This window comes from Ctenopharyngodon idella, chromosome 22, assembly GCF_019924925.1.
Source record: "Ctenopharyngodon idella isolate HZGC_01 chromosome 22, HZGC01, whole genome shotgun sequence".
NCBI lineage: Eukaryota > Metazoa > Chordata > Actinopteri > Cypriniformes > Xenocyprididae > Ctenopharyngodon > Ctenopharyngodon idella.
This window is the reverse complement of record NC_067241.1, coordinates 22,136,880-22,148,366: the sequence shown is the minus strand read 5'-3', so window position 1 is coordinate 22,148,366 and position 11,487 is coordinate 22,136,880. Positions and strand designations below refer to the sequence as shown.

At 36.7% G+C, this 11,487-nt stretch overlaps 1 protein-coding gene across 1 annotated transcript in view; it reads right to left on the bottom strand.

The window, feature by feature from the left end:
* Positions 1-3,286: 3,286 nt before the first annotated feature.
* Positions 3,287-11,487, bottom strand: part of prdm5 (PR domain containing 5) — a 70,106-nt gene continuing 61,905 nt past the window's right edge. The window contains exons 15-16 of the mRNA XM_051880696.1: positions 11,013-11,117; positions 3,287-4,150 (exon numbers count right to left, since the gene is read on the bottom strand). Coding sequence (XP_051736656.1) covers positions 3,986-4,150; positions 11,013-11,117 — 270 coding nt within the window. The 3' untranslated portion in view covers positions 3,287-3,985. The remainder of the gene's footprint in view (positions 4,151-11,012; positions 11,118-11,487) is intronic.

Genomic DNA, 11,487 nt, shown 5'->3' with positions numbered 1-11,487 from the left:
TATAATGTAGATGTCACTGTTCACGTTGAGTCTGTCTTGAGTCCAAGTCTTGTGATGGACTCAGGGGCATTTGAACTCAGTCTTGACTTGGACTCGACCCTCTTCTGGTCTCAGTCTTGGCTCGAGCATAACCTTCTCATGTCTCAGCCTGGACTTGGACTCAAATTGAGCTTGTCTCGACTACAACACTTGTGGATATTACCAGAGGTGTTACCATGTTCCAGATACTTTTTAAAAATCTTTATTTGGCACTTTATGATTTTATGCTAGAAAATGCTAGAAAGAAAGCATTTTCAAAAACAATAAAAAGAATCAAGTGAGGACGAAAGAAAGTAGAAACAGAAAGTAGAAATAAACTAAAAAAAAAAGAAGAAAGGAACAGAGAAGAAAACAAGAGACGAGAGATGTAGAATTGTGTGCAAAGAATATTTGTAATATTATCTCAGCCTATAGCATGATTAACTCTTACACTCCTGGCCAAGCTGAATATTGAAAACTTACTTCAACTGCGAGTGGGTAAGGAAAAATCCTCAGCTGTTATTCATGCTCATTCTCATATATACAGTGCCTTCCACAAATATTGGCACCCTTGCAAAGGCGGCTGTGAAAATAAATCTGCATAGTTTATCCTTTTGCTCTTTCATTAAAAAAAAAAAATCACAAAATTCTAACCTTTCTTAACCATTCTTATGAGTAAAATATCTCTAAAGTATATTTCCATTCATATTTCCATTTTTTAGCACACCAGGGTGACTAGGAGCATGAAATTGTCCAGCCATGACTTCCTGTTTCACAGGAGTACAAATATGTGTAAACACAAACGCCAAATTCGCTTAATAAATCATCACAATGAGAAAAACCAAAGAATATAGTTCTGATGTGCAGCAAAAGATTGTTGAGCTTCACAAAATAGATAATGGCTATAAGAAAAAAGCTAACGTATTGAAAATCTCCATTTCCACCATCAGGGCAATAATTAAGAAGTTCCAATCAACTAAAAATGTTACAAATCTGCCTGGCAGAGGACGTATGTCTAAATCACCCTAATGCGCGGTGAGGAGGAAAGTTTGAGTGGACAAAGACTCTCCAAGGATCACAGCGGGAGAATTGAGTCTCAGAAAGCCTAAAAAAAAAAAAACAGCACCTACATCCCCACAAGTTGTTGGGGAGGGTTTCAAGAAAAATCCTCTGCTCTCATCCAGAAACAATCTCCAGCATATTCAGTTGTCAGACAACTTCAAAAGGGACCTGGTTCTATGGTCAGATGAAACTAAAAAAAAGAGCTTTTTGGCAGCAAACCCACCAGATGGGTTTGGTGCACACATGGATAAAACGTACCCCATGCCCACGGTTAAATATACTGCTGGATCTTTAATGTTGTGGGCCTATTTTTCTGCTGGAGGTCCTGGATATCTTGTTCAGATACATGGCATCATGGATTCTATCAAATACCAACAGATAAAAAATAAAAACCTGACCGCTTCTGCTAGAAATCTTATAATGGGCCGTGATTGGATCTTCCATCGGGACATGGATCCAAAACAAACACAAAAATGTGTCACTGAGCACAAAATGAAGCTTCTGCCATGGCCATCCCAGTCCCCTGACCTGAACCCTAAAGAAACTGCGTAACACACGAAAATGAACCTCATTGGTTCTTGTGGAAGCTGAAGCATACTGCATAACACCCGAGAACTAAAACGTGCTGCGTGACACGAGGATGAACCTCATTGGTTCTCATGGAAGCTCAAACGTGCTGCGTAATGCACAAGAATGAACCTCATTGGTTCCTGTGGAAGCTCAAACGTGCTGTGTAACGCGAAAATAAACCTCATTGGTTCCTGCGGAAGCTCAAACGTGCTGTGTAATGAAAATTAACCTTACTGGTTCTTGCGGAAGCTCAAACGTGCTGTGTTACACGAGAATGAACCTCATTGGTTCTTGTGGAAGCTCAACTGTGCTGCGTAACACGAGAATGAACCTCATTGGTTCTTGCGGAAAGCTCAAGCATACTGCGTAACACACGAGAACTCAAACGTACTGTGTAACACACGAAAATGAACTTCATTGCTTCTTGCGGAAGCTGAAGCATACTGCGTAACACAAGAATGAACCTCATTGGTTCTTGCAGAAGCTCAAACGTGCTGCGTAACACGAGAATGAACCTCACTGGTTCTTGCAGAAGCTCAAATGTGCTGCGTAACATGAGAATGAACCTCATTGGTTCTCGCATGTCAAGTGAACATGCTTGAGCTTCTGTTTACCACAACTGATGTTTGCATTGATTAATGAATATGTGAATAAAACCATAAATTAAATCTGTTTATCAAATACAGCAATTCCGTCTCTTCAGAAAATTTAGACTAAACCACTGAATTCATATGGATTAGTGAACGTTAAGGCCCGTTCACACTAAGGACAATAACAAAAAAATATTTTGACAAAATATATTATTATTATAACATACAAAATATGTTATTTTGTTAAAAAAAAAAAAAAAATTCCAGCTGATGAATGATAAAAACATTGACAGACAATCAGAATCCATCCTGCTTTTAAAGATATCAAACACTGTCCGCTGGTGTGAATGCTAACATAGTTAACTTTATAATTATCATTGTTGGCGTGAACTGTTCTTAACTGATGACTCTAGAACTTAATGTGAAAACATCCGAGAGACAGATTTCTACAACTGCTTCAGTATTTGGGCTCAATAAAATTGCATGTTACTTAATGCAATCTACATAAGCAAGACATGGTTCCTGGAGCAACATCCTTTGTTGGTCATTCTTATAAACCAATGAGAGCCCTCTGATTTTAGAGAAAAGTTCTGAGTTTAGAGGAAAGGTCGGATTTTAAATGTTTCAGACTCACCATTACTATGCTCAATGGACAAAACTTTTGGATTTAAAATGTTAAGAAAATCTCATCCATACGTATTTGTATACTATTGATCCTGCATAAGGGGTACAAGTTTTGTTCCTAGAGTTCAGAAGTAGAATTTGTGCATTTGGCTCTGGATCTCAGACTTAATGACAAATTACTTTTCTATCCAAAGCCACACTGAGGCTTTAATTATGTTATAACCAACGGTAACCAGCTTTAGAGAACAATCATCAACCGAGCATGTCTAATCAAGTATCAAAGCACATCTGATTCCTCAAACACCAACCGTTTACCAAGAACCAAATGTTTATAATTAACTAAAGCAAATGTGATCAGGGCAGAAGCACTGTCGACTGTATCCCATAGAGCACTGCAACATGTATCCTGCAGATGGACAGGACAGGGTCGGGAAAAAAGTTTATTGACCTAAAAAAACAAAACAAAAACAGACCGACCAGATTAGTAGTATCAGCTATTCAATCGTTCATTCAACCAAATGAAATCCAAACTTTCCAACTTAGAATCGCAAGATGTTAATCTGACAGTCAAACACAAACCTCATTTGAACCTGAACGCTGAAAATATAAAATGATAAATATTGAATAATACAGTTAAATGCAAACAACATTTGAAATCAATGAACTTTACTCTCAACAAGGTTGTAGAAAATTGGCACATAATGTTCTTTGGTCACGCAACATCGCTCAACAATTGTGAGAAATCTGAAACAACTGATACTGACATACAAAAGGACAAACATCTACAGAAAAAGGATCAATATGATGGATATACTTTGTTCACGAAGCTCTTTACAATTGCACATTTTCATGCTTTCCTCCAATCTAATCCTGATTTGCAGCCATGATTAAATGCCATTTAATCAGACTGATCAGTCTTGTGATAACGTGTTAAATGTCTGAAGGAAATAAACTGGTTCTGGACATGTAGATAGGACAGATCTTTGGCCACTCAAAGTACACCAATGCTTGTGAAAAAGTGTGTTGTATATACCCTGTGTATGTATGCATCCTTTTTATACATGGTTTTATACATGGCTTGTATGAATATGTGTATATGTATAGTTGTAGTGTATGACTGTCTATCCCTCCGTCTCTCCGTGGACGTTCTCCATATGGACTTTGAGGTAGTCGTTGCGGGTGAACTTCTTGTGGCACAGAGAGCATTCAGCCATGGGTCTGTTGGGATTATGGGTCAGTTTGTGTCTGATCAACATCTTCTTCAAACTAAAGGACAGGTCACACACCTAGAAACACACAAAGAACACAATTTCAACCCATTAAGAAAACATGATGTAGTTTTTTCGATGTTTAATATCTATATCCCAGTTTGAAGTCAACATGAAATGGATTCTTGGAGAGTAAATAGATATTTTCCTACTGTCCAGGATTCATCGGTGCATGTTATTCTAAAGAAAATGAATGTTTTGGGGGTTTTTCTTAATTTTTCATTTATACTCTGACATTTTGTCCCTCAGGCCATGTGGGCTATTGGATAATATTGAATGTGAATATTATCACATTCAGGTCTGATTGGGATGTTATCGTCCTGACTAGCTAGTTATTTCTATAAGGATGTATTGTACTATGGTGGCTAAGCAATGAGTTATGTCGTTGTATGGGAAATGCACCCCAGAACACCTTAGAAACCATCCAGAAACCAACTAGCAACATGATAAAAAAAATGCTTTAGCCACTGAATAAGCAAAGGCCTGGCAAACCTACATTGTGGCTGTGACTTTTGTAGACTTTTTTCCAGGACAGGACATAATAAATTAGTCTAGTAGCCATAAGTGGATTTATGTTACATAACCCATAAAAAAAGACCCATGAGAGGAAGGTTTTTATTTTGGAATTCACATTTAGTGAAGCGGCGCTTGTTTACAGACTTGATTCTGTAATGTTTTGTGTGTTAGTATGACTTCATGCCCTGTGACCGCAGAGAGGAAGTGAAGGCAACGCTCAATACATCAGACCAGACACACAAACAACCAATAACTGAATGAATAAAAACACAACCAAAGAACTGCAAGCCAGGGTCAAATCTTCTAACTATGCCATATGCTATTGGTTGAGACCCACACACACACACACCAGGACCATTGGAAATAACACTGCCAACAAAACACGCACTCAAAAACAGCCAGTTTGCAAACCGAAGCCAAACCGAGCAGTAAATCGTATTCAGTTAAATCCTGCAGTCAGAGCAGCGGCCTGGTGCCATGACACACACACACACACACACACACACACACACACACACACACACACACACACAAAAATCAGATATACATCACCGATAGAACACAAATCCATTTCACATGATAAATCAACATTATCTTCTCAAGAACACTCAATATTCTTTATCTCCATGAAGAGACAGTGAGAGATATTGCAGCTGTCACTTTCTTCATAAAATGAATGTAATTTTTTGTTTAAACAGCATGAAAATACATTTAACGCCTTGATAGACGACTTATTAGTCTCAGTCTCTCACATGAACTGCAGATATTAATGACTGTGGGCACATGGTGTCAGAATGTTGTATGCTGGCCATGTGGAAATGTATCAACCGTTAGAGATTCTGCTAAACCTCCATGGCACGATTAAAAAAACACTAAGCAGAAAACTATAGAATACTCTGGAAGAGTGAATCACGGCGTTTGAAGTGTAGAAGTTCTTTACGGTTGAAATACTGCAGCTTGGTTGCCAGGCAATGTAACAACTTTATTTTTTAAATTACAAATAACCTTAATATTGGTTTGTATTCCAAAAATAATAATAATAATAATAATAATTTCACATGAAAAAGATTTGAAAAGAGGAAGTAATTGACTGGATTTGTAGTACTTTATTAGTAATGTTGTGATATATTAATACAATGTAAAATATCTGTTGTCTATGTGAATATACAGTAAACTGTAATTTATTCCTGTGATCAAAGCTGAATTTACAGCATCATTACTCCAGTCTTCAGTGTCACATGATCCTTCACAAATCATTCTAATATATTATGAATTTAAAAGAACAACAGTTATTTGAAGTAGAAATCTTTTGTAGCATTATAAATGTCTTTACTGTCACTTTTGATCAATTTAATGCATCCTTGATGAATAAAATAATTCATTTTGAAAAAATCCTACTGACCACAAACTTTTAAATGGTAGTGTAAAATTTATAAATCATTTTGGGGTGAATTTTCAGATAAAAAGAACCACTTTATACTGTAATATATTGTTACTGTGACAAAATTAATCAAACTGTCATATAAGATTTTGGTCATACCGCCCATCCCTACATGCAGGCTCATGTTTGTGTACTGTATCGCTTTTACTCATTCTTTAGACTAATTCTTTAGACAGATGAGATGATGTGAATGAGAAATGAAAAAGCTAGCAAAACTCCACATTAACAGTGTAAAAAAAACATTATTTTTATTTTATTTTGTGTGTTATTCAGTCAGCTTGTGGCCAACACTTGCATTCATTTCAGGGGTCTCAGAGCATGAATTTTGGCCCATGTGTGAAAACGCTAAACAAACCCAGACCCTCTCAGATGTCCACAGCACACAGTGTGGTTCGCTTGTAAAGTTCTGTGTGAACACATCATGCTCAAGTTTCACTTTACTGTCACATTTGTTTAATTCCATTACACAATAGCTATTGCAGGACACCATACAAAAATAATTAAACACAATACACTGGAATGCAGTTTGAGGAAAGAGTAGTCAGCATATAGAACAAGCAAACACCCAAAAAATCGACAAGTGTTACAAAATTGTTACTATGTTGTACATTTTAGTACTGAAACACTGTATTGACTAATCAGAAGTCAGGACTAGATCTATCTCTTGTGAAAAAGAAGTGTGCTTAAATGTATCGGAAGTGCACTTGTAGTGTAAAATATAGTTAAAATATAGTTTAAAAAACTGTATTTACAGATACTATATTAATAAACTACTTCTGTACTTAAAGAGAGCACACTTTCATGACTATGTATAAAAGTGTCCTTCACCATAATTAAAAAGTCACTTTAACTCTTTCAGAGCCTCTGCTTTTAAACAGGAAATAAATAAATAAATAAAAATATTCTAGCTTCATGCATTCTTTTTTAATGAAACTTGAATGTGGGTAAGTTTCATGAAAAAAGCAACATTTTGAACAAAAAGCTGAGAAAAATCAGGTTTTTTTTTCAAAGACTACGTCTGGAGTAGATCGCATCCATCAAAACCCCTGAAGCTTCAAAGTCCTGGGTCGACATTTCATTTGGTAACGTTAATCAGTTTTGATTTATATGCTGTTCAGGGTTTTATGATAGCATTATTTTACATGTGCATAAGAAATGCTTCTGTTGCTTGTTTCTGATTTTTTTGCCTGTGTTTTGAACAGGAGATGCATAATAGCGCCCCCTACCGTATAACAGTGGAAACACGGATTGCCAGCAGGGAAGCATTGTCTTATAAATGATGGAAAATTCTGTCAATGGTGTGGAAAGTGTTAAAGCACATTTTAAATCATTACATTTTAATCTTTTGACATACTTTAAAGAAGTACACATATTTTGATGTGTTGACGAACATACTAGAGCACATGTAAAGTACTATAACTATAATAAGATTATAATTGTAACTGTAGTATGTTATTCGATGTTAAATTTAAAGTTAATATATTTTAAATGTACTAAATTGCACTTATCATTACAAATGTGTAATTACAGATATACTGTACGTATATCTGATTACTGTAAGTACACTTTAACCATATTTCAAAGACAACAGAATTATGAAATTACAAATAAAGAAGTACTTAAGTGTGTCAAAAAAGCACTCTACAGTTCAGCTAAATGCATATAATATAAATTTAAACTAATATATTTTGTTTAATTGTAATTAACATCCATTAAGTGTCTGAAAACATTACAATCAGTTCACACTTTAGAATATTCTTTTAAATATATTATTTCTGTAATAGGTACTTTTTAAAAGTATGCTAAAATGTACTTATTTTTCACAAGGGATTCCATTTTGTATGGAAACACAACAGAATAACGAGATCTAAGCCAATAAAGTTCCTTTAGAGCAGAAGTGCAGCAATAACCGTTAAAGTGTTTCAAAATGTTCAAATCGTCTTTTTGACATTTCACAAAATAACACCACAAAGTTCCTTTCCTTTAACTTCAACAGGAGCCGTGAAAGACAGATGTGACCACCCCACAAACCACTTCAAATGCAGTCAAATGCTCAGAGAAAGTGAGTCAATAATAAATGAATTTGGAGTATAAATGTTTTCTGGCACGTTGAACTTCAAAAATTCTGCGCATGAAAGAAGTGCCGGAATAATTTGCCGTCATCAATGGAAGCCATTCTAACAACCGTCATCAGAGCGCCAGATTTCAGACCAAATCAGTCCAGGCTTAAAAGACTTGTCACGTCAAATGCAGAGAGAAAAAGCAAGGAAACAGCCAATTTCATTCTCTTATGGTCTTTAAAAAAGTCAAAACTTCGAAAGACATACTTGCAGCTTGCCATATAAATCAAATAAATACACGGGAATGTTTCTCATTTACTTTGGTGAAATGTATGTGTAGAGACTCTCTCTCTCTCTCTCTCTCTCTCTCCGTGTGTGTGTGTGTGTGTGTGTTTAGATTCCTCAAGAGTCTCCTGCAGAGTGTGTTCATTGCTGGCAAAGTGTTTCAGACAGAAAGGAAACTGTTCATGTGTGTGTATCTTTATATCGCTCTCTGATTCACGTGCTGCCTAAAAGAGAACAATATTAAAGCATTCAATTGTAAGTCTAATGGTGAAGAATAGTAACAGCACACATCTCCTCAACATGCTATGGGATTTGAGGAATCATTCTTGTCTGTAGCACAATCAAATCATGCAGCTTTTTTACACTGTAAGTGAGCACATTTACAATTTGCATATGATAGATATAGAAGGGTTCGACATTAACACTTGTCCGGGACAAGTGGATTTTTTGAAGGGGCAACTGAAAGAGAATTTTACTTGCCTGACTGAGTCTGATTAAAACATCAATAACAAAAATAAATAAATAAATAAATAAATAAATGAAAGAGTGCTGTTTTCCATAACGATTGAAAATGTGACACTGATTTCATACAGCTGTTCAATAAACAAGTAGTTAATATTAAGTCGCTTACATTTTAGACGCAATATTGACTGTTTTTGTTCTGTTTCAGCAGTGAAAACAGCTCTAAACAAAGCCATGTTTTCATTACTGAATGAATCAGAGTTTTGAACGAATCGGTTGAGTCAAAGATTCAATGACCCATTCATAAATAGCTTCATTCTTTAATGAATCAGCCATTTGACCAAATCGTTTGAATTAATGATTCAATGACTCACTCATTAAGACGGTCACTTGCTGCCACCTACTGGCGATTTAGTTTCATGTTTAAAATACTGATATAAATGTTACACATATGATGGTAACACTTTACAATCAGCTCCCATTAGTTGATGCATTAACTAACATTGACTATGCATTAACAGTGGGCAGTACATTTGTTACAGTATTTATTAATTAATGTAAAAAAAAAAAAAAAAAAAAAAAAACTGTTCATTGTTAGTTCATGGTCCATTAAATAACATAAACAGACCTTTTGATTTTAAAAATTCATTAGTAAATGTTGAAATTAACATTAACTAAAATTAATATATGCTTTGTAAGCATTTTTCATTGTTAGTTCATGTTAACTAATGCAGTTAACAAATGGAAACTTTTTGTAAAGTGTTACCCATATGATAACATTGCAAATATCTGATTGGCTCTCCAACCAAGTAGGTGGCAGTATTGCACCTTAACGCTGACTGACACATGTCATTTTGGGGTAATGGGCGGGGTTCTGACGTTGGCGATGACGTAACGCAAAGTATCCCCAGCTAGAATAAAAATAAGTGGGCCATTCACGTATTTGTCGGATTGTGAGCAAACCTGTCGCTACTACAACTATGAAACTAAAAGCTACTGAGCAAACAGAAAGAGGAATCAATTCGGTGTTCGAGCGCTGTCTGAAACGTGCTTCTCTCTCTCTCTCTCTCTCTCTCTCTCTCTGCGTGCGGGCGCTTCGGGTGTGGCACAGATTACAGCTCGCGAGTCCCGATTTTCGCCTCTTCTTCCGCTTTTAAAAAAATTCCTGCAAAATTTAGATTTTTGTTTAAAATAGTCTAGTGCCAGTGTGGGAGTCTTTTGGATTCAAATGAATAATGCTCAGTAAGATCAGTGGCCGGTCGCATAAATGCTAATCTCACAAGTTATTTTCTTCAAGACTTGTCATATTTTTTAAGTCATTTACATAAAAAAGTATTGGTCTAAATTGATTTAAAAAAAAGTAAGACTGATTAGCCCTAACTGCTAGTTGGTCAGATTAGTTCTTAAGACTCTATCTTAAGAAGGTTATCAGTGAGGAATGACTTCATTTTAGGTCTGTTCCTCACAAAATGCCATATGACTTTAGAAGACTTGGATACATAATTTTTATGTAAACTGATTGGCTGTTTGGCTGGACTGAGACTGTGACGCAGAATGGACACAAATGCCTTTTCAGGGATGGTGAGAAGATAAGAGGAGCTCACAACTGGTGTGTTTTGGAGCGGGCCGGTCTGATTGTGTGTGTCTTAAGGCGCTGAAAGGTCAGAGATGGGTCAGTTTGTGCAGGGCGGTTTCGTCCTTGTGTCCGCCTGGCAGGACGTCCTCCTACTGTGGCTTTGACACCACAGTAACACCCTCACACACACACATGCAGACAGACAGCTTGAGTGTGTGCTGGTTTATGTGGCGCGCAGCAACGAGGGCGTTCTGTTCGGTGGTCTGATGCGCGTCACGGTGCTGATTATGTGGACTTGGCGTGGGCCGCAGGGTTAAACTCAAGCCCGGCTTTAGCTCTTCCAGCGGTCTTAGACTAAACCCCGCTGAACGTCACACACTACCCACAAGCCACCTCTCTCTCTCTGCTCTTCCACTGGGATGTGGCTGCGGTGTGTTGAGAGCGGTTGTGTGATAGTCAGCCAGAATCAGACATAAAAAGAGCCTGTGTTTGTGTGTCAGAATGCAACATTATGCAATGCGGTTTGTGTGTGTAACTCACGTCGCACTGGAAGGGCTTCTCTCCGGTGTGTGTGCGCATGTGTTCATCCAGACCGCGCTTCTGACTGAAGGCCTTGTTGCACTCGCTGCATTTATATGGCTTCTCCTGTAAGAGAGAGAACAGTAAACATACAGAAATACTCGTTTTTGTGTAATTATAAGATGAGTGCAAATGTTGTAATTACCAGTGGAGAAACTTCTGAGTTGGGGGCTTGTCAATTAAAAAATCATGGCAAAAGTTACATACTAATAATTCATTACTAAAGGTGACGTGTGTAATTATTTTAATTCTTAAAGGATTAGTTCACTTCAGAATTAAAATTTCCTGATAATTTACTCACCCCCATGTCATCCAAGATGTTTATGTCTTTCTTTCTTCAGTCGAAAAGAAATGAAGGTTTTTGAGGAAAAAAAAAAAACAGGATTTTTCTCCATATAGTGGACTTCAGTGGGGTTCAATGGGTTGAAGGTCCAAA